General features: G+C 60.3%; 1 protein-coding gene across 1 annotated transcript in view; it reads left to right on the forward strand.

Moving 5' to 3' along the window:
* The first annotated feature begins 6,836 nt into the window (after nt 1-6,836).
* TIMP2 (TIMP metallopeptidase inhibitor 2) overlaps nt 6,837-22,471 on the forward strand; it is a 42,155-nt gene continuing 26,520 nt past the window's right edge. The window contains exon 1 of the mRNA XM_039859851.1: nt 6,837-7,270. Coding sequence (XP_039715785.1) covers nt 7,141-7,270 — 130 coding nt within the window. The 5' untranslated portion in view covers nt 6,837-7,140. The remainder of the gene's footprint in view (nt 7,271-22,471) is intronic.

The raw sequence follows: 22,471 nt of genomic DNA on the forward strand, positions 1-22,471 counted from the left end.
GACTGGACGTGTCCCCCCACGCGGATGTCCCAGGGGTGGGTGCAGGGCAGAGGGCCCCTCCAGATGATGACCGGAAGTCACTGGGCAGCAGTGGTTCGGTGCCCGCCCCCCCCCAAAAGCATGCCGATTAGACACGTGGCTGGTGGAAACCAGTCGCTGGTTTGGGAGCCCGGCCGTTTGGGGTTTGACTCCTGGCCCCGGCAGCTTCCTCGGTGTGTGACCCGCCGGGTTTCTTGGCGCCTTCGTAGCCACCATCATCTGGCACCTGCCGCGTGCTGCACACCTGCCTGCAAGTTCCCCTGGATGCCACCACGAGTGGGACCCTGTTTTACAAACAAGGAGGCTGAGCAATCATACTCAAGCGACACAGCTGGTGATGGGCATCAGACCCCGGTTTATCTGATCCTGGAGACCGGATTTTTCCCCAAGAAAAAGGTCATGTGCTAAGATAAACCCTCATAAAATAAAGAACATCGTTCTGTACCCAGAAAAAGGTAAACCTTCAAAAAACGAAACCGCTATTTCAATATTTACATAGAACTATGAGGTCTGGGATGTGCTTCAAAATAACCCCGTTAGGGGCAGGTGTGGATGAATCAGAATTAAAAGAGTCCGCTGTTCTAGAAGCTGGACTCGTAGGTGTGTGAGTGAGCATCACACTGTTCTCTCTCCTTGCAAATATTTGGACGTCTTCATAATAAAAAGTTGTTTTCAAAGTAGCAAGTAGGAACATGGCCAGAGTTGAGGATATCAAGGCGCAGACGGTGACACGGTCCCCGGGGGCCTGCCGCTGACCACACTCCCGCCCCACATCTCTCCCCGTCGACGACCTCTCGGCTCTGAGTAGCAGATGCACCTCTCAGGGACACGTGTCCCCATTCACTCTGCCAGCAGTGAGTCACGGCCAGACAGCTGTGGCCCGTCTCCGTCGTCCCTGCCACTCACCTTCGGATCCGCCAGGGTGTCGGCCAGGCCCTGCCCCCACCCCAGTCCTTCCGTCCAGAGCAGACGCCCCGCCCCTCTGGACAACTCTGACCAACCTCCAGGGCCCACTTACGCCAGGCTGCCTCCCCAGGCCACTGGCCACCACCCAGCACCCGACACCCCCTTCGCAGTTGTCTGTGCTTCTCCCGAAGGTGGCTGGCGCTGTAGGAGGGACGGGGCTGCTCCCTGGCCCACGCTGGTGCCCGATACATACTTGCTGAATGAACGAATGAATGAATGAGCTATGACCTTAAGAAGCAGAGTCAGGGGAGGACAGACATGAAAACAGTGACCCTGAGAGACAATGCGAGGACTCAGAGGAGGCCAGGCAGGGCCCGGGGAGGGGGGTGCCATCTCGCGCCTCCTTAGGTGATGTTAGCCAGGAGCCTCCTAGGACAAAAATCAACCATGAGCCGGCTTCAGCTGGCCGGTGGCTGCCTGGGGCAAGGTGAGGGGGGATTTGGGCCCGACCAGGCCTCGGGGGAGGGAGTGCTGGATTATAATCTGTCCTGTGGGGGGCTGGGGGTAGGGGCAGGGCACGCCTGCCAGCCTTCAGGCCACGTCAGTACACCCCCCACCTGCCCCCAGGAGTCAGACCACAGTCCGAGGAGGAGATGGGGAGCACCGCGGGGCCCTCCACACCCACGGGCAGCCAGGTGACACCTGGGACGGGAAGCCGAGCAGGAACTGGAGGCCACAGGGACAGCCATCGGCTTTGTTCCCAGGCCAGGGAGCACCAAGACAGAACCAGGGGCGCACAGGAAGAGAGAAGCCGCGGACTGGGGTAGGACTGCTCACGCTTCTCCCTGGGGGGCACCGCCACCTTTCAGCCCTCTGGTGTGGAGCCGGGCAGCTGACTCCCAGCAGAGGAGAGAGAGGGAGGGAGCCAAAACAGGGAGTCCGTGAGTCAGGCCCCAGGCTCCGAGACCATCTGAGAGGGCCGGCTGGACTGACGGGTCGTTTTCGGGGGAGCCGAGCTTCCCCTGGCCTTCCCGTGGCGCCGGTGCCTCCTGGTCCCTGCGTCAGTGACCACAGCCATCCTACACCCTGCTCGTTCTGCTGCCTGGCATTTCAGCTCCAGGTTGCACGAGGGCCTTGAGGAATTCTGTCCCCTTACCCTCACCCCGGAACTCCCCCGGATGACGTCCAGGGGCTGGGACCTATTCCTTAGGCTGCAAAGCTGGTCACAGAGCTGGGCTGGCATCTGAAGGTGACGAGAACCTGGGCTGGGGACCGACGGGGCCTGGTGCTGCTGAATGCAGGGCCGACCCCCCCCTGCGAACCGGAAACATCCCCAGAGGAGAGAGAACGAGGGGACGGAGACAAGGCAGGGACAGAGAAGGAAGAACAGGGCTGGGGAGAGGGAGGGAGCGGGAGAGGAAACTCTTGGGCACGGTCCTAATCACAGGCTTGAAATGAAATTTACTGCTGCACTCAGCATGGGACGCCAGCCAACGCCGCCAAACCAGCCCCCTTCTGTTTGGATTAGGGCGATGACATCATGGCCGTGGGCCCGTCACTCCCAACACCAAGGGAAGAGGAGAATGGGCCGCGGGAAACCTGAGCCTCCTGCCGCTGGGCTTCCAGGGACGGGAACCTGAAACCTCAAACACTCAGCCTCCGTGAACCCCTGCCGAACCCCTGCCGAGCTGGGCAGCCAGTCCCACCCCCCACCACCCAGTGTCCCTCGCCCCTCGCTCCTGGCCAGCCCTCGGTCCCCCAGAACCCAGCTGAGGCTGCTTCCTGGAAGCTGGGGACGGAGGAGCTAGGGCTCCATCTCTGCTCCCTGGCCCTGCTCCCTAACCCACCCTTGAAAGGAAGCACATGACCGCATGCCCAGGGCCAAGAGGAAATAGCCTGGGCATGAGAAAACGCACAGCAGCAGGCCTCGCAGGGGCCGCTGCTTGCATTTCTCTTATTTCTGTTTTTCCTAGGAGCGCGGGGGGCCCGGTGTGGGGAGACGTGGGAGGCAGACAGGTGGGACAGCGGGAGCGGAGGAGGAAGGCAGGGTCAGGCGTGTGTCTTCCTGGGAGTCGTGGAAGGGGTGGGGGGGGCGTGCAGGACGGAACCCTTCTGAGTCACAGGGAGGCAAAACACAGCCACGGGAAGGAGAGCAGTGCCTTCGCTGCATCCCCGTGGGACGAGGTCAGCAAAGGCTTCCTCCCAGGGCTGGGACCCGGCTGGGACCCGGCTGGGACCCGGCTGAGACCCGGCTGGGACCCGGCTGAGATCCAGCTGGGACCTGGCTGGGACCCGGCTGAGACCCCGGCTCCCTGGGCCGCCTCCCTGGAGGTGTTTTGGCGCTTTCAGTCTGGGCTGTCTGCTCCCAGATGTTTTAGATGTGGCTATCTCTGCAGGCCGACTTCGTGGGCCTCCTGTCGTCCCCCAGGACGGCCTCCCTCCCTCCCTCCCTTCTGGGGCCACTCTAGACTGGAGCGGGCAGCATGGGTGGCGTTGGGACTTGAGCCCAGCCTCCGAACACTGTGCTCTCCCTACTGGTAGCCAGGCTGGGTATCCAAACAGGTTTGCAAGGTGGGGGCTCTGGCTCAAGGCTACCTTTGCCCCAGGGGTGTCTTCCCAGGTGGAGGAGAGGGGGTTGGTGACAGGTGTGTAGGCAGAGAGTAGCCGAGAAAGGCCAAGCTCCGCCTTCTTAAAAGTACCTAATGGGATGACAAATATGGCTGTGGACGCAGCAAAAGAAACCCTGACGTGAGGCGTGAGCCAAGAGCAGCGTGGATGAGGGAGTGAGGTCATTCGAAAGTCGATGCCAGGACAGACTTTACTACTGCTGGACGGGAAGTATAGAGAGGTGGCTGTGTCTCTGCCCCAGGAGCTGTTTATTTTAGGGTCAAACCCTCATCTGAAATTGTTTTCCCTGCACGAGGAGCGGGATATGACCTCTGTCCCGCCACTACGTCCCTGCCACCCACAGCCACTGCACTGTCTGGTGGACATCTTTTTATACACGTCCGTATCTGCGCACGTTTAATTTCACACAGATAAGATATTACGCATGCCGCTTCCTCATGGACACTTTAAAAAAGCAGTTTTTAAAACGTTCCTTGCCTTTCCTCCCTCCCTTGAGAACAGAGGTGGATGGGTGGGTGCACGCGGGACACCCGCTGGTCCACGCACCCTCCCAAGTGCATTCCTGTCTGTTCGACCTTGAAACAGGAAATGGAACCTTGTTTATGTCTCTGCATTCTGCTTTTCTTGACGGTTTTGATCAGTCTCCCTCAGTGAGGGCTTGTTGACCGGGCTGGTTTTGCCCCCCGCCGCTGGCCCGCCCCCAGACACGTTGGGCAATCTCTGGACACATGTGGAGTTGTCATAACTTGGCATCCAGAGGGCGGAGGCCAGGGACGCTGCTCAACACCCTTGTAGAGCAGTCCGGCCCAAAGGTCAGCCGAGGCTGGGGAGCCGGCCCCTTCTGGGGAGGACGAATGACGAAATTAATGAAGTGAAACGCAAATCGAAATGTGCTCTGGAGTGTCCACCGCCGACCGTGGAGATGCCTGTGGACGGGGCAGTGAACGCTGGCCCTGTGGGTGGGCCCGTCACTCCTGACTCCTTGTCACCTTCAGGATGTCCCGTGGTAAACAGCCCCGTCAGAGAACACTGGGGACAGATTTCTGGGGCGGGTGGCACCACTCGCCTGCCGTGGCCTTGAATCTGATGCCCAGAGTTGATAGGGGGGGCATTGTGACCCCGAAGCCAGCCATCCACCCACCATCCATTCCTCTCAGAGGACCATGCATCACAAGCCACAGAAACCTCCGCACAGCCAGGCACGGGCACACCCCACCGTCCCCACAGCCGTCCTCTCCCCTCCGCCCCCAGATCTGCCAGGACGTCCCCACTTTCTTGGGACCAGATTCCCGCGTGCGGGGCTAATGTTCACGCCCACACACCACAGAGCATCTGACCTGGCTCTCTGGAACCTACCAGAAGGAAGGAGTGTTGGGCTCCAGCTCCACTCCAGCTGCCTCTCGGGCAGGAGCACCAGGAGGCGGTGGCGCCTCTCCAAACTGGGGAGTGAGTCCGCCCGGGAGGGGCCGTCCAGTGCTTCTCCTGGCACTCAGGGGATGGAGCCTGGTCACTGGGGCCTCTTGCCCAGACCTATGCGGTCATCCAGACTGTCTGCCTGAGGTGGCAGGGGGAGGAAGGCGCTGGCCCTTCCTCCTGGACCTCCTTTGCTCCGCCAAGCCCAGCCTGGGAGGGAGACGCGTTTGCAGGTGGGGCGCCTGATAGCTCTGCTGGGCTCTCCACTGGGGAGGAATCTGTGGGGGAGGCAGGGACAAGGCAAGTGTTTCCGGTAGCTGCAGGAGTGTGGTCTGAGGGTCCTGAAGACCCCTCTCCAGCTGGCCTGGCAGGCACTGCCCCCTCCCATCTACACCGAGCCCCGCTCTGCTGGGAGACACAGATACAAGCCGAGGTCCAGCGGGCTGTGGTCAGAACGCACATGGGGGTAGTGGGGGGCCTCCTGCATGGCCCCCCTGTTAGCCCACCACCAATACTAAGGTGGACAAGGCTGGTCAGGAGAGGTGACCCATGACACGACCAGCTCCAGGGGCCTCCCGCCACGTCCCCTCTCTTGCCTGGGTTTGAGGCCACCTGACCGGTCTCCTTCCTTGGGGCTGGGGTCAGAGCTGCAGCCCTCTCCCCGAATCCCTCCTGTCTTGTTGTGCGCCCCTTGGCAGTGGAGCAGAGAGCATGTGACACTATTTTATATGAGCAAAAACCGAAAAAGTGACTTTGGGTTTGTCGGGGTGCTAAAAATAACTGCTCTCTGCCCCTTCGACTGCCCTCCAAGTTGTGTTTCAAAGCGCACACGAACAGAAAGAAATGTTTCTGTACTTCCCAGCTTCACCTCTCAAGCCAGCACCACGCGGTTTCGTGGGTAATTATTCTTTAACTGTGTCATTCTCCGGAGCTGGATCGTAAGCATCCTGCAGGCAAGAGGGAGGTTCTGTCCACACGGCGCCCGCCCACGCCGGAGGGGCTCCGAGCGGGCTCAGCGACAGCGAGACACGCTTCACCTGCTGCACACGCCTCTGGGATGCTCCGCCCTTCCTGGAATGCAGAGTCGTTTGGGGAAGAGTCCTTCAGCTCCCACGTTTGTGGACTAAGGGAGGGAACCGTGAGCAGAGCCCAGTAAACGCCTTCATCCAATCCTGCCGCCTCCTGAGCTCCTGGGCCCACCCCCTGGCTCTCGACGGCCGGTCAAAAAATACGGCCAGTTTATATAAAATCCTGTTTTGTTCGTAGTAGCCACTCCCCCTCCCATACCGACTGAACTGACTAAGCGCACTTAAAATTCTAACGCCTCCATTTGAAAAAGGAATCCTTAGTAAGTTTCAAGAGGCCGCCCGCCCACAGGGGGCATGGGGAGGGGGCCGCAGCGAGTGACCGCCGCCCCGAAGCACGCGCCTCCTTTGCTCCACGCCTGGCTAGAATCTAAGGGACTCGGGAGGTGGGGGGCTCATGCAGTATACATCTCCGGTACCGAGCCGGTGGGTGGGCTGCCTGGTGTCCTGAGGGGGTGGGCTTCGAGTCCCAAGTGCTGAGTCAGGGCTCACTGTGCGCCGTCCGCTCCGCATCGCCCTCCGCCCCAACCTCTGGCCATTTGGGAGGCTGCGAGGTGCGGTCCCGGGCGGTGGGAAGCCAGGTGCGCAGCGGCGGGCCCCCTAGGGCACAACAAAAGCCGGGTTCGGGGTACGGCGGGGGAGGCGCGGGACGCGCGGGGGCGGGGCCGCCGGAGCTCCCGGAGCCCCATTGGCCGCCGGCCCCCCGGAGGCGGAGCCCGACACCCTCGGCGGGCGATAAAGGGCGGGCCGGGGCCGGGGCTGCGGCGCACACAGCCGTGGAAGGCAGCGGAGGAGCCGGGCCCGGGCCGCGCGCGCTCGCTTCGCAGCCCCCCACCGCGTCCTTCTCCGCGCGTCAGCTGCTCCCCCGCCGCCGCCGCCGCCGCCGTGCTGCCCCCGCGACACAGGCCAGACAAAGTTTGTGCGGCCGAGGGCCGGCCGGGTGCGGAGGGCGCGCCCGGGAGCGCAGCGAGACCGCGCGCCCCAGCCCGCGCAGAGGGGAGCGCCCCGAGCCCAGGCGTCGGCGGCCGAGCCCCGAGCCCGCGCCCCCGGCCCGCGCCCCCCGCCCGCCATGGGCGCCGCGGCCCGCAGCCTGCGGCTCGCGCTCGGCCTCCTGCTGCTGGGGACGCTGCTCCGCCGGGCCGACGCCTGCAGCTGCTCCCCGGTGCACCCGCAACAGGCGTTTTGCAATGCAGATGTAGGTAAGGACGAGGACCCGCCCCGGCCCCGCGGGTGCCCGCCTCCCCCCCGCGCTGCGCGGGGACTCCCGAGGGTTCGCCGCGCCCCGCCCGGCCGCGTCCTGCCTCCCGGCCCGCGGCGCCTTCTCGAATCCTGCAAGTTGACGCCAAAATCGCACTTTCTTCTCCCCCTTCGTCCTCTCCCTTTCTTGCCCTCTCCGCCGAGATGCTTCTCAACCTCAAAATTCCACCGAAATTCCGCTGCAGCTCCAGCCCCAGAAAAGGGAGCCAGGGAGCGGATTGCGTTTTGGCAGGCGGAGGGCCCTGGGATGCCAGCGCGGAGGGGCGGGGAGAGTGGGGGACACAGCGTGTGTGCGCGCGCGGGGGGGAGTCGGCCTGGTGGGCTGAGGGCTGGGGACCCCAGGAAGAAACTTTCACAGGTGAGATGGCATTTGGGTTCCTCTGGCCTTAGGGCTGGGTGGCGAAGGCCTTCTCTGTCTGGACCTCGCCCACCAGCCCCATTTGGGGGCTCCCCAGAGCGGGGGGGGGGGGGGCAGGGGCAGGATGGAAGCTTCCTTTTCCTGGGCAGGCTCCCTGGCGGCTGAGAATGGCCTGCAGAGCCCCAGGGCCAGCCTGCCCCAGAGGCACCGCACACAGGGCTGGACGAGAAAGGAGGGTCTTTGCTAGGGTTGCTGCTGGTGACGACTTTTTCATTCAGCAAAACGGGAGGCTTTGATGACTGGAGGGGGCAGGTGGGCTCGTGGGCTGCTTAGGGTCTCCAGAAATATCTGCCACCCTCAGGACTTCTTGCCCCCCCCCCTCCCGCCACAAAGGTGGGAGCTAGTGAGGGGCGAGGAACCCAGCGATTAGTTCTGGCCCACGGTGGGGCTGCAGGAACAGCTGGAACCAGCTCGGCCCAAGACACTTGCAGGCCTCAGCAGCACTGGGGAAGGTCAGCCAGGTTGTCTTGGGCAGGCAGATGCACCCCAAGTGGACCTCGGTAGCCCCCCTCTGGCTTCTCAGTGGGTTTATTTTCTGCTCCCCTTCTCAGAAGAGCATCTTGTTGCCAGGCCAGAGGTGGTGAGGCCCGCTGCGCTCACCTGCCCAGACTCCAAGCCAGGGTTTCTGGGTTTCCCTCGTTGTCAGCCATGCTGCCTGGCTCCGCACCCCGCAGTGGCTCCACGCCCCACTTGGCTCTTTACACGAACCTGGGGGTCCTCAGGCGCTGCTCCCTGTGGGCATCACATGGCTCAGGCCACCTGGGCTTGCGGCTTGCTCGTGGAGTAGATTCCACAAAACCCCAGTTGGGAGAAGCAAGGTCTATGCTGTGATTTGGTTTGGGGGCTCAGCAGGATTTAAGCGGGGTGTCCATGGGACCCAGGCCTGCCCAGGTCCCTTTGCCGAGAGAGAAGCTACGCTTCTGACCAGCGAGTCGTGGGGCAGATTCAGGCCGAGGCCCAGAAGGCATCGTGGCTCTTGAGACCCCGAGTGGGCAGGGTTTGGGCCTCGAGACCACCTAACACTCGGCGCTCACCCCGCTCACCGGGGCTGGGGCTGGGGCCGGGGCTGCTCTGGGTCTGGGTCAGGTTAGGGTCGGGGCTCCTTCCTGCTTTGCGTGTGTCACTCTCTCCTCCGCCTCGATCTCCTGGTGTTTGTGTCCAAATTATTGCCTCGAAATCATCACGGAGCCAAACCCCTGAACCCCCCATTACAGCGCTGAGGCTGGCAGGGCCCCAGGTGCTAGAACCGCGTGGCACAGCCCAGTGCGGAGGACCCTGGGCAAGCTCCCGCACCCCAGGGGGCTAAAAGCAACAGGGGCCGATTCTCTCACAGTTAGGAGGTCTGGAGTCTGAAATCAAGGTGGGCAGGGCTCGCTCCCTCCCCGTCCACGGCCTTGCCCTGGCTTCTGGTGGCTCCAGTGTCCCTTGGCGATCCCTGGCTGATAAATATATCGCTCCGGTCTCGGCTCTGTCTCTGTTCACGGTTCCCTCTTCCTATAAGAACCCCAGCCATTGGTTCTGGGGCCCACCCACAGCCAGCGTAACCTCATCTTAACTGATCACATCTGCAAAGGCCTCATTCCCAAATAAGGCCCCATCCCGAGGGTCTGGGCGGACGTGACTCTTAGAGGGGTGCCATCTGAGCCAGGCTGTCCAGTCTCGTTCCACAGCCAGCCCTTCCGTGTCTGGTCGGCTCGGGCGGGCCCTGGGTGGCCTGGTGTAAACCTCACAGGGAGAGCAGGACCTTCCCGTGTCACTCCTCTGACGATGCAGGTTCATGGCTCCCTCTGATTCCCCCAGTCTGGCCGAGGGCAGAATCCCCTGATGTCTTTAATGACCACTCAGGTCTTAGTCCCTTTGCAAATGTGGAGTCCGGCTCAGAGCTTGGCTTTTGTGGTTTGAAATCCCCACAGGTGATTTTGTGCCGTCAGGGCTGTGGCCCTGGGTTCTGGAATACGTGACAGCCTTTGGGGGATACTAGAGTCTGACCTTTAATGCAATGCGCGGGCGTCTTTAATTGCTGGCCAGATGCAGCTTTGTTAAGTGGCTGAGTGTCTGCAAGAGGCAATTGGCCTAAACGTTTCTGCCTGCCTGAGCAGGGGCTCCTGGGAGGGGTCTCTCAGCCCTCGCGGCCGGTGGGATTGGAACTGTGGTCTGCAGAGGGAGTGTACCTATGAGGTTATGAAATGTAGGATGAAAGGGGTGGTCAGAGGTGACGGGGCTCCTGGGAGGCCCTGCTCCCCATCCTTTCCAGGAAAGTGGAGACAAGCGGGAAGGCTTCCACGTCTCAGGGCACGGCTCCGACGAGCCGCTGGCCCGCCTCCCTCTGTGTGATGGGATCATTCACCGTCCACACAGCTCCAGCCACCAGCCTTGGGCTCCTCTTCGGGCCCTGCGGTTACTCAGCCCGCTGAGCGACTGGGTACCCTGGGCTGCTCAGACTCGTTTCTGGACCCAGAGAATAAAATCCTCCCTCTAGTCTGGGTCGTGATGCCCAAAGCCACATCATCCCAGAAGGGCGCCTGTGATGCCGTCTTTCTCAGCATGTTTCCGTCTCCAGACGCTGCCCTCGGCAAAGCCTCCGAAGGTTGCCAGTACCGGGGGAGAAGGGCTGGCAGCCAAGGCCACGTGCTGGCACTGATGGGGGCCAGGAAGCAGCCACCCCAGGCAACACGCGGCGAGCACTCGGAAGTGGCTCTGCCCTCCCCAGACTCGCAGTCAGAAAGAGCAGGGCGGATGAGGGTCCTGGGGGTTGGGTCAGGCCCGGGGTGCACAGAGCCTGGGCGGGCCGGCGACTCCTGCCGAGTACACGGTTGATCTGTTTTGTGCATCCTGGGTTTCCTATTGGGCTTTGTTTCCGCAGCAGTTATGGAGGTGCTGACTGCACCCGAGGTGATGTAAGGAATAAGCAGGGCGTCTTCCTTGCCCTCGGGAGGCAAGTGTTGGCCGCCAGTGCCAGGCAGTGAGGGGGGCGGGGTCAGGTAGCAGGGCCCCCATTCCTGCCAGGGTGTGGTAGAAAGTAAGTCAGATTCAATGTACTTTGGGCAAATACTTAACAAAGTAGCTGTGTGCCAAGGCGACATGCATTCTCGGGATCTGCAGATACAAGGTTCGTATGAGAGACTGGGAAGGGGCCGTGGGGGGCTGGGTTGCCGAGGCTCGGCTTTGGACAGTATCCCTGGAAGGATGGCTTCTCCCCCGGGAGCGACTGGAACGTGAGTCGCTGGCAGCTCCTGGGGTTGGGAGGCAGACAGAGCGGAGAGCCGTGTGCAGGGCACGGAGGCGTGTGCCGGGCGTGGCAGGTGGCTGGAAGGGGACTCTCCCAGTGCCACGTGTTCCTCCCTATCTGTGATTGAGGACGTAGTGCCGGCCTGCAACCTGCTCCGTCCTCCAGAATTTGCAGTCCGGTCCTGGCCAGTGGTCCACGAGCTTGCAGATGGGCTTGCTTACCTGCCTTGTCGGTCTTTCTCAGCTGAGTTGCTGGGCAGAACCCACTGGCATGGGCCACGTGGCCCAAATCCTTTGGTGACATTTGAGCACGTGGACATCAGTATGTAGATGGCTCCCAGGTTTATGGGGTGGGGTGGGGGCTCAAAGTCTGATGCAGAGCCACTGATCTGATGCCCAAGGGGCTGTGGATGGGGGTGAACCCCTTGGGATCCAAAATAGCTAAGAGATGAGTTTGGAGGACCCAGGGCAGCCTGGAGGATGGGGAAAAAAAAAAAAGCAGGAGAAAGGCTAAGCATGGCAGGAGATAGAGAGAAGAAAGAAAAGACAGGAGAACTAGAACGTGGTGGGGGTGTAAATGCCACAAGTCTTTGCTGCCCTCCACCCCGCAATGGGCACACATGTGCGTGCCCCAACAGGGGCCTGAGGGCAGGTGGTCCCGGTTAGGGACGTGGTTCTGGAAAGCAGAGTTGGGAGGGAAGGCCAGGCACATGAAGAGACCAGACCTGGGGCCAGAGCTGGGGAAACACGTGCCCAGACGCGGTTTAAGGCCACTGTTAACTGGCGGGAGCGTGGGGACGTGCACGGGAGTGCCGAGTAAGCAAAGGGACCGTCACTCAGGCAAAGAGAGAGAGAGTTCTGGGTCCACGGCCGGCCTGAGTGTGGGGCTAGGGCCAGGGGGAGGGGAGATTCGGACCAGATGTTGCCACTCCGGCTTATCGTGTGCACATCCCAGGGGCTCAAGGCGAGCCGTCGAGAATTCGTCATAGGTGACGACAGTGGGACTCGCCCAAGGGGTTTGCTCCCAGATTGGAGCCTCGGGGCCCAGGGTCTGGGCCTCGGCATTTCACAGACCGCCCAGGTGATTCCGACGGCGGCCAAAGCTTGCACTGAGCCGTCGTCTCCAAGGACACGCTGGGTGTGAGAAGAGACTGTTACAGGTATTCAGTACACAGACTGACAGCTACGCTTGTACCTACTTTTAAATGAACAGGTGGAAGTTGAGAGCGCTTGGCCAGGCTTTCGTTTCGATACTTAGCAGGTCTGCACAAGAAGCGTGTGCCCTGCAAGGACCACGGGGTGTCGGGATCGGGGAGGGGGCAGGTGGGAGGCTCCCAGACGAGGGCTGGTGGGGAGGACTGAGTTCCTGGCCTGGACCCGGGACCCCCCCGGGCCCACCCTCCTGGATCTCGGGTGCCTTGGTGCCCCCATCAAGGCACAAGTCTCCAATATGCAGAGACTCAGGGGAACCCCAGTTTGTAGCTGACCAAATCGAGCTGCTCCTGGGTCAGCTGTGTCCAAATAGCACCCTAAGTTAAGCTTCTGGGGATCCCCAGCAAGGCAGACTAGGCAGATATTTGCTCTGAAAAGCAAACCGAAGTGTCGTCTTTGTGAAGAAGGTTCTTAACCAGGGTGTAATGACTTCTGTGCTGAGATAGGTGTGGGATGGGGGAGGGGAGCTCCGGAGCCCTGAAGCTGTAAGCAAAGCTGTGTGCGCGTGCGTGTGTGCATGCGCGTGTGTGCGTGTATTTGTGCCCATGTGTTTCTGTGGACAGGGCCTGTGGCTTCCACCAGCTTCTCAAAGGGGTATGTGACCCCTAGAAGAGTCGTCACTGCCATTTAAAGTCTTTCTCAGGCCTGTAGGGCAGAGTAGAGGACTCTGGGAAGGGAACCAGGGCCTGGGGTCCTAGCAGCTGGACTCATGGGTGGTTTTGTGGCCTCCTGCCATCTGTTAGCCGTGGAGCGGGGCGGGGCGGGGAACCAAGCCCCAGGCAGGAGAGCGATTTTAAGAGGCTTGTAGACCAGGTGAGCCGAGCAGGTGCCTGCACTGGGGAGGCGGACTTCAGAGAGGCTGAGGCTGATCTTGCAGGCGGGCTCGCTGAGGGAGTGAGGAGTGGGGGGAATTATGGGGTTCCTGGACGCATTGGGGGTTTTGACCTCTCAGTGCGGGGCAGTGTCCCCCTAAGTGGCCAGTGGTGTTCACAGCATGAATCCGGCGTTCTGTTGAGTTCTGATGACACCGGGGTCTGAATGAGAGGTCTCTGGCTGTGTGTGAGGGGACCCGAGAGAAAAGGGGGAGTGGAGGGTCTCGGGGGAGCAGCGTCAGCAGGGAGCAGGGGAACTGACGTTCCTGGCCAGCGCCGTTAGGGAGCCGCGCTGCAGCCCAGGGGAGAGGCCGTGGGCAAGGGCCCCCTGCCTCGGTTCTGCCACCTGCAGACGGGTGATGATTCGCCTCCCCCGTAGGGTTGTGGGCAGAGAAGGGGCAGAAGTAAAATGCTGAGGACAGGGCCGCAGGAGGCTCTGGAGGCCGGGGCGGGCGTCACCTCTTTCTGCGCCAGACTCCACGCTCCCACCCAGCCGCAGAGGCTGGCGCTGTCTCCACACAGCTGGGCCGTGTGGAGACACACAAGCTGTGTCCTGGTGCCTCTGAGACGTCGCCGGGGGGCCAGGAGGGACTTGGTGGCAGTTCCGTGCAGGGAAAATGGAGGTGATGCTGATGGCACGGACCGCGACAGCAGCTGGCCTTGTTCCGTGCCCAGCGCTTGGAACTGTCTTCAGTTACTTCTCTGTTATCGTCCCCATTTCATAGATGATCAGACTGAGACACCGGCAATTAAGTAACTTGCCGAGGGGTCAAGCTGTTAGCAAACAGAGTAAGAAGACAGTTTTAAAACGAGAGGAAGTGTTCACAGAGACAGGAGCCCAGTCCCTGTTGGCCTGGAGGGGGTGGTCTCCGGGGAGCAGTGGTCAGCCGCTCGGACGCATGAGGGATGGCGGCCACGGAGCGAGAGGCGACGCCCCAGAAGGCCGGCCTTGTCCGGGAGGCGGCCGGGCCCATGGGCGGGGGCTGAGCTGAGTCAGTGCAGCTCCATCCTGAGGACTTTAAGCAGTCATTTTGCTACAGTATCAGCGATTCGTGTTTATGACCTAGAAAAATGTTCGGAATGTATTCATGTACAAAGCCTGTCACGGTCCGGACACTTTCACATTTTCAACATTGTCCCTCTCCTCGTCTGCGTCCTGGGGCGGGAGGGACGTACATTTTTTTTTAAACGCACAAAGCCTAAGTGCACATTTTGAGAGGAAGTTGCCAAGGGTACACGAAGGTCAGGGAACAGTGTCGCCACCAAAACCTCCTGGTCCCAGCCCCCCGTTTTCCTTAGAGGCGACCGTCACCCCGGCTTGTGTGACGACAATCCCCTGGCCTTTCTCTATGTAGTTTTACTATTTCCGTCTGAATCTTTGTCTCTCTCTGTCTTTTTTAAAGTACACACGTTTACGTGCATAAAGAGAACTCTGGAAAGATGTCCGTCAGAATTCTAGGCAGTGCGTGAGATCAGGGTGAATTTCATTTCCGTTGCTCATCTGCCTTTTCCCGGTTTTCCGTGACGAACACGTATTCGTTCTGTCATGACTTTCACGTCAGGATGCGTTGAGGCTGGGAAGGTGGGGACGGCACGGGAGACGGGCTGCTATGCTTTTTGTCAGCTTCGTGGAGGTGTCATTTGCCTGCGACTGGTTCGCCCGTTGCAGGTGTGCAGTCCAGGGCTCTGTGGCACATCCGCAGAGCCGGGCAACCATCGCGGTTCCGATTTCGCAGCATCCAGAGGCCCCCTGGGCGGGGTTCATCTCATGTTCTCGAGATGAGACTCAGTGCATTTCTGCCTGGTCCTTAGCAGCCAGCCTGTGTCCTTCTTCATGACGGGAGGCACACGATGGCCGTCAGCCTCTGAGACTTTGCCGGCCCTTCGGGGCTTGGCAGACCGCGCCGAGTGTCACGGGTCGCCTGTTGCTGTAGGAATGGACAGTTTAACGGGTGCGCAGCCGCGCTCGTCCGTGATGCAGCGTCTGCGCTACAGCTGCGGGCCTGGTTGCGACACAGACTGGAGGGCCCCGCACAGCCCACGTGTCTTCCTGTCCGGCCCGCTTGGGAAAACTTGTCCCGAGCCCTGGGCTAAGTCACGAGGACCTGGGTGCAGGTGTGCGCTTCCTGCTGCCGGCTCACCTCTCACCTGCTGCTGACTTTCCAGAGCAAGGTGACTCAAGAGGAAATGACGCCTGTGGGGTACCATTCTCCAGACTGACCCCGAAGATGCCGTGAATCCACCCGCCTTTTCTGGGCCCTTGAGCTTGTGAGCAAAGTGGCCGAGAAGCGGGTTTCCCGGCCACCTGTCAGGGTCGGGGCACCTTCTCAGACGTGGCTCAGCACGTGGGCACTGTGCCAGGCTGTGTGCGTGCCCCTCTGGTTATAATGGGAAGCCCGGGGGAGAAAGCCCGTCGACAGCTGATTTCTTAACCAAGGACAGAACGAGGAACTGGCCTTTAGCGAGCAAAGATGAACCGGAAGGTCTGGGAGAAGCCTGGGCTTCGGAGCCAGCCGGAGCTGGTCCTGAATCCGGACTCCGTGCCTCACTGAGCCTCGGTGTCCCCTCCGGTCACAGCAGGGTTAAACTTCTCGGGGTCACGCCGTAGTCGGCGCTGAGTAAATTCTGGCGGACGGGTAAGGTATGCAACGCATGGAGGGGGCTCGGCAGCTGTCATCCCCCCCACCCCGCAGCTAGAATTTTGAGCCCGGAGGACGCTTCTGAGACGGCGGCTTCGGCAGCGAGTCTCCCCTTCGATCCAGTGTCTCTGCCTCCAGGACTTTTTCGGAGGGAAATAAGGACACCAGCAAGCGTTTACCCCAGGGACGGCCATCTCGGTCTTGTGTTTCTCAGGGACACGTCATGCACGACGGCAGCGGGGGAGGGGTCGGAGAAATCACAGCTTCAGGTGGTCTGCTGCAACAAATGGTGTGGAAGTTTTGATTGAAATGGAAGATGTTTCGGATCAATGAGGGGAAATTAGACTTTTCTTTTGCAAGTACGTGTTTTTTAAACGTTCCTATGATGAACTCGAATGGCATGTGTCATTTTTCCAGTCGGTTTGCTGAAGCGCGGGTGGCTAGTACCGTGGGCCCAGACGTTGAAAGCCGGGTTGGTCCTGCGTCAGTGGTGGGACCTGGGGAGGAAGCACCGTCGAGCAGAGCAGGTCATCGCAGAGGCGGGAGCTATGTTCTGGAAGTCACTGAGGCCGCGTCAGGAGGGCCTGGGCTTAGGACAAATGTCTTTAATCTACAACCAACCTGGAGAGGATGGGACATTCTGGAAGGCCATCGAAGGTCCTATGAGATGTAGATTTTGGCTGCCATGTTGTGCCCCCCGCCGAACTTGTCCTTTGCTGGAGGGGGGGTACACAAGACCATGCTGACAGGCCGGGGGTTGGGGGTATTCTCTGAGGAAGGAGCAGGCACGAGCCTCTGCATCTAGGGCCAAGAAAAGGGACCTGGAGCGGTGGGTGGGGGGGCAGCTGTGGCCGGGACCATCCCGTGGGGTGGCCTCCTTCCGCCCTGTGCTGGCTGAGGGACAGGATGACTGCTCCAAGGGTCCATCTGCCCCCACCAGCTCTTCTGAAACTCAACCTCCCCAAGACCCCCACGCGTCAGCCGAGGCCCCGCTGTTGGCTTTCGCAGGACGCCAACACGCTCCCAAAGTGACGTTTCTTCCTGGTCAGATTCGTGGAGGGTGCTGGAGGCCTAGACACGGGGTTGGGTGTGTTTTCTCTTTTACACGGGTGGGCGGGTGACAATGGGGCCCAGGCCAGGACGCCTCTGCCTCTGCTCCACTGCCAGTCGGCTCAGCCCAGCGGTGGCATCCTGGGGGAGCACACATCCCTGACTCGAGTGGGAACGGCTGCTCTCTCTGCGGGAGGATGGGAGGCAGACATCATCGGGGATCCCTGATCTACGGATACGACAGCTCAGGAGGGTGACTCCCTGACTGGGCAAGGCAGGATTTTCCCACGGCAAGGCCCAAGCCAGGCCCCTTCGCAGTGGCCCCCGCGCCGGCCGCCCCCGGCTTGTCGCCCCAGCTGCTTGAGCCAAATCTCTGTGATTGGTGGACCCACCACAGGTACCCCGGCAGGTGCTCACCCTTTGGCTGGCTCGTCACTGTCCCTGACTTCACCCCTGCTCTGATGTCACAGCACAGTAGCTCTGGTTCCCGTGGCAGCGGCCTGGCCCCTTCACCAGCGGGCACTCTGGCTGCAGTGGAGGTGGGAGCTGCAGTCCCAGCCAGCTTTGGTCAGTGGGCCCGGGGTACCCCATGCACACCAGCCAGGGCCAAGGTTCTCTCTGGGTCCGCCCCCCGCTCTGCTGTGGGGTGGGGCCGGTTCTGTGCCTGGCTGTTGGGTGAGGCTCGTGAGGGGGCCCTGGGGAATGGGCCCCCCAGGCCTTCAGGCCACACGTCCAGAGGCTGGTGCGCGAGTCCTTGCTCCCTGGGGAGATCTCCAAATACGCTTTAATCTGGAAGGATGGTCAAGGAAGCGGGAGGACAGGGTCGGGCGTGGATGAGGTTGCTCGGGGGGAGGCCATCGTGCAGCAGGATAGCCGTTGGCAGTGGGGACCCCAACCTGGGCTAGCTACCTGGGTCTGTAAGGTCTGAGGTGGCCAACATGGTCAAGAGACATTTAGGGAGCCGCCAGTTGGGTTAGGCGTGACAGCCCAGCCCATAGGCCGGTGTCTCTCATAAGTGTGGAGGAGCCTGTGCCTCAGTGTGTCTTTGTGAAGCTGGTCGAGTTGGTAATGTCGACACGGTGAGCCTGAGCTGGTCCCTCAAGGCTGGCTGTCCACCTCAGCCTTCTAGATCTGTCGCGGTCCCAGCTGTGTGTCAGGAGATTCACCCCAGGATGTCGGCGGAAACCTGGCCAGGACTCACGTCCTGCCGTGACCGCCACCCTCCCCCAGGTGACCCTGATGCAGCCTGTCCAGCCAGCTTCAGGAACCGCTACTCTGGAACTTAGCTGAGAGTCAGGACGTGGCCCAAAGCTCTGGGCAGCACGCTGGGTGTCACAGAATGTAGTTTTAGAGGCTGAAATTCAGAGAAATGGAGCTTAAACTGTTTCCGATGTTTGTTTTATCTGGGCGTGGCTCGCATGCCTCCAGTGATGGGTGTCTCACTATCTGCCGGGTCAGCTCCATGATTTCAAGACAGTCCCGTAAGAGGTGCTTCTTTCCACCCAGCCAGTTTCTGCCACCCCGTGATGTGCTCTCACTGGTCTAGTTCAGTCATCTGGAGACGTGCACAGTAAGTACCACCATCGTCCCCAGATGGCTCGCCAAACGTTTGGGTGTTTCCAGCCGTGGTGCCCGCCGGCATCTATGCACGTGGGTGTTGCTATTATTATTCCCATTTTACAGGTGAGCAAACTGAGGCTCCCGGAGCTAAGACCCTTGAGCTAGGTCACACGGTTAGTTAATGCTCTTTAACTGCCACATTTTGCTCTTCCAGACTTTCCCGTCACCTGCAAGCCCCCGCTCCAGACATTCCTGGTTCCTTAGGACCTTTCTCCCTCTCACAGGCTTTGTCTGTCTCTTCATCCCCTGAACGCTGAGCTGCAGCTCCTCCTCTCCGGCCCCAGCACGGTACCTTTTCTGATTCTTGTCTGGGAAGACACAGCTCTCCCTAATTCACGTGTTCTCATTTATTAACGTCGCTGTCCTCTTTAGAGTGTATGTCTTACTCGGTTAATTCCTACGCATTTCAGTAGTTACGTTGGGGGGTGAAACTTTCTCCCCATGGTGTGGCCTCGTGGGCATTGCCGGATGTGGACGCCCATCACCTTTTTCAGGTCACCTCGACACGCGTCTGACTGCCAGCCCGTTGCGTGTGGGCCCCATCCTTTGTCGTCACACCTCGGCGGTGCTTAGACTCTCACTGAGCCTCCCTGTGAGGCTGGCGGCGTTCCAAGGGCTTCCTGGGCCACGTCGTGTGACGCTGACGGTGTCCCGTGGGGTGGGAGCCGGCGGCTGCTCCTCGGACGCTGGCACACCTTGTCCACGTGCCCTTTCACCCCGGGGTCCGGAACGTCCAGGCGAGGTCTGACCAGCGCAGGGCTGGACCGGGCCGGACCGTTGCCCATGGGTTCCAGGCGATTCTGTCGATGCAGAGGTCGCCTGGCTCTTCTGCTGACCCCCGCCTCGGGCCCTCTCGTCAACTTGCTCCTTCGGACTTTGCGCTTGAACGGTCGGACTTGGGGCCCACACGTGAGCCATAGATGTGTTTCCATGACGTTTGTCTGGTGAGAGTCAGCCGGGCAGTCGAGCCTGTTCAAAAAGGTTCTCCTTCCCGCCCCCGCCGGGGGCCTGCGGGTGTCACCTCTAGGATTGATAAGCTTCGATTCCATCGCTCACGGACTTGACGCGAGGGAGAGCCTGTCAGCACCCCAGACGCTGTTTACTCGTACTTCAGGTGCTGTGTGGGGGTGCCAGCCAGTCCAGGGCAGCGTGGAAGCTGGAGGAGGAGAGGGTGGGGTGCCGTCGGAAATGCATGCAGGCGGAAAGTCGCAGCCAGGGAGGAGGACACGGGAAGCTATAAAAAGTAGACTAAAGAAACTCCAAATTACATTCTGGGGTCATTCGGTTTAGAGGGACTCTGGTCCTATACATATCTTCGCCACCCCCCAACATCTTAAAAGCCCTTAGAAATTTCTTACGTGAGAGTCTTAAAGATAATCCAGCAGTTTCCAAAAAAGATCAAATTATATCTATTCTCCGTGCTCTCAGAGGACAGAGAAATAATTAACTTTACATACGAAAGAGGAAGCTTTAATTACCCGGAATGTCTCCTCTTTCGCCATGCCAGCTAATGGGAACCCTCCTATGTCTGTTTTTATGTTTCAAAGGAAAAACACGCTAAACCCTGTCACCCTTTGGAGCAAGGCCAGAGCCGCTTCCTTGTGGCTGCAGAGGTCAGGGGACGTCCTCGGAGGAAGGAGGAACCGGACCTGGGCTGGGGAATGGGGGTGGCCCTGAGCGGGCAGCATGATGCCTCTTGCACAGTGAAGGAGCCGGAGGTCACTCGGGGTGATCACCCATCTGACGTAGAGCCCCAGGATTGGGCGCTCACAGCCTCTGACTGTGGCCTTTGTCACTGCTCCCCCGCCTGGGGTGAAGGGTGCCCTGGAGTCTCCTTTAAGGGGTGAGAAGGCAGGAGGACTCCGTGGGCCTGGCACTGCCCTGCTGCCCATGGTGGGGGGCCTTTCTCCGGCGGTCAGGGAGGGGGTCTGCCTCTGCTGACAAACAGGCCCACCCGGGGCCGGCTCTGCGCGCCGGGGCCGCAGAGGGCGGGAGAGGACGGGCCTTGTGTCTGCTGGGCGCTGCGGGAGGCCCCATGCTGTCCGCCCCACCGTTCCTGTCCTCTGCCCCGTGGGGCTTCTGTGGGGCCGGGGCGGCTATGGTTTCCCCGAGTGCTGGAAGCAGCTGCCATAGGGCGGCCCGTCCAGCTCTGGGAGCAGGATCTGAAGCCCAGGATGCTCAGAACTCTCTGGTCTCCCGTTAGCGGGTGGGGCGGGGCTTAGAGGTGGCGGTAGAGGAGCTGGTGGGGTGTCGAGGACTCACTGCCAGTTGTTGCAAGGACTTGGGCTCCTGAGCTGTGGCGCTGCAGGTGATTTCTCGGCCGTATCCTCAAGGTCTCTGTCCAGATGTTTTATGTTTTTATCCTCTCGCATGACTCCAGGAGAAACTGCCCAGCGGCGCTGTGGCACCCGCCCCGGAGGGCCTGGCTCAGGGTGCAGTAGGCTGATTGAATGGGTGCTTGGGTGGGGGACGCTCATCCGGGTTTTACTGATGATCGCCGGTTATCAGATGGTGTGAGCCGGTGTCTCCGGGCCCAAAAATAGATGTTGGGGTGCGATTTGCCCCATTTCTCTTCTCGTATCTTCCAAGACAGACGGCGGGACAGTCACGGCTGCTCAGATCTCTCCCTGCCTGCTGGGACACCCCTGTGGCCGTCCCCAGGGGCGGGAAGAGCTCAGCCCGTGGCACCTGAGATCCAGATTCAAACCCAGCTCGTCGCTGCGAAGTGCGGAGTCCGTTCGCCCCCTCTGCGTTCCGGTCGCGCTGTGTGACGCGGGCTTTCGTGTCTCTTGGCGAACACGCGGAGCGGGATTGCCGGGTCGTGTGGAAGTTCTGCCTTCACCCCTGAGAAAAACTGCCAAACTCTTTTCCCGCCAGCAGCGTGTGAGGGCCCGTTTCTCCACGTCCTCAGCAGCACTTGGCATTGTCTGTTTCACGATGGCCATCCTAGCGGGGTGAACGGGGTGCGCCTGCAGCTTTGATTCGCATTTCCCTGAAGACCGTCGATGTCAAACATCTTTACGTGCTTTGTCAGCCGTACGTGTATCTTCTCCGGCGAAGGCCAGTTTCCGTCTTTTGCCCATTTTTAAATCGGATTACCTGACTTCTAATCCACTGCTAAGACTTGTTTATATATTCTGGATTCAAGTCTTTTGTCGGATATACGATTTGTTGAGATTTCCTTCTAGTTTCTGCTTTGTATTTTCACTTATTGATGACGTCCTTGGGAGTGCAAAGGTTTTAATTTCGATGATGCCCAGTTTATAAATTTTTTTTTATTGTTTGTGCTCTGGGTGTTGTCTAAGAAATCTTTGCCCAACCCCACGTCTTGAAGCTATACTTCTTTTTCCTTCTAGGTATCTATAGTTTTAGACCTTATGGAAAGGCCTACGATCCATTTTGAGTTAAGTTTTGTATATGGTGAGATTAGGGTCTAAATTCATCTTTTTTGCGTGTGGATAGCCACCTGTCCCAGCTCCATTTGTTAGGGGGGTTAATCCTACACTTTTCCCCGCCGAGTTGCCACGGCACCTTTGTCAAAAGTCTCACCCCTTGTGTTCGATGTGCCCACTTTTCTCTCTCCTCGTGTCCATCGGTGGGGGGCAGACCGGTAGAGTAGAATATTAAACACTATTCTAAGTGCATAATGCATGGTCAGATTGACCAACACTGGCGGAGCAACCAGCCGAGGCCGGAAAACAGAGGGGCCTGACTGTGCCCCCTGCCAGCTGTGTGATCCAGGTCAAGGTTCTTTTAAAAAAAAAAAAAAATTTCCTGCCTCAGTTTCCCCACCTGTGACCCCTGGGTGATAATAGCTTCTCACCTCTAAGAGTGCCCAGCGAGGAGCCGCAGGGTTAGCGTGGCAGCGGTTCCGTGGCCGTCCTGCAGTTTGCTGATGGCCACGGAACCTGGGCTTCCGCGGCTCAGCCTGGCTCCGCCCAGACTAACGGGGGAGCAGGGAGGGGGCAGTTGAGGGGCACGCCGTGCAGACTGCAGCTGTCCGGGAAGCAGCTCCGATAGCCCACGGTCTGGCTGCCTCTGACGTCAGCCGCGAGTGGCACCTCCTTGCCTAGGCGGGCCCGGCAGGCACGGGTCCGTCCTGAT

The sequence above is a fragment of the Pteropus medius genome, unplaced genomic scaffold, assembly GCF_902729225.1.
Source record: "Pteropus medius unplaced genomic scaffold, Ma_sr-lr_union100, whole genome shotgun sequence".
Lineage (NCBI taxonomy): Eukaryota > Metazoa > Chordata > Mammalia > Chiroptera > Pteropodidae > Pteropus > Pteropus medius.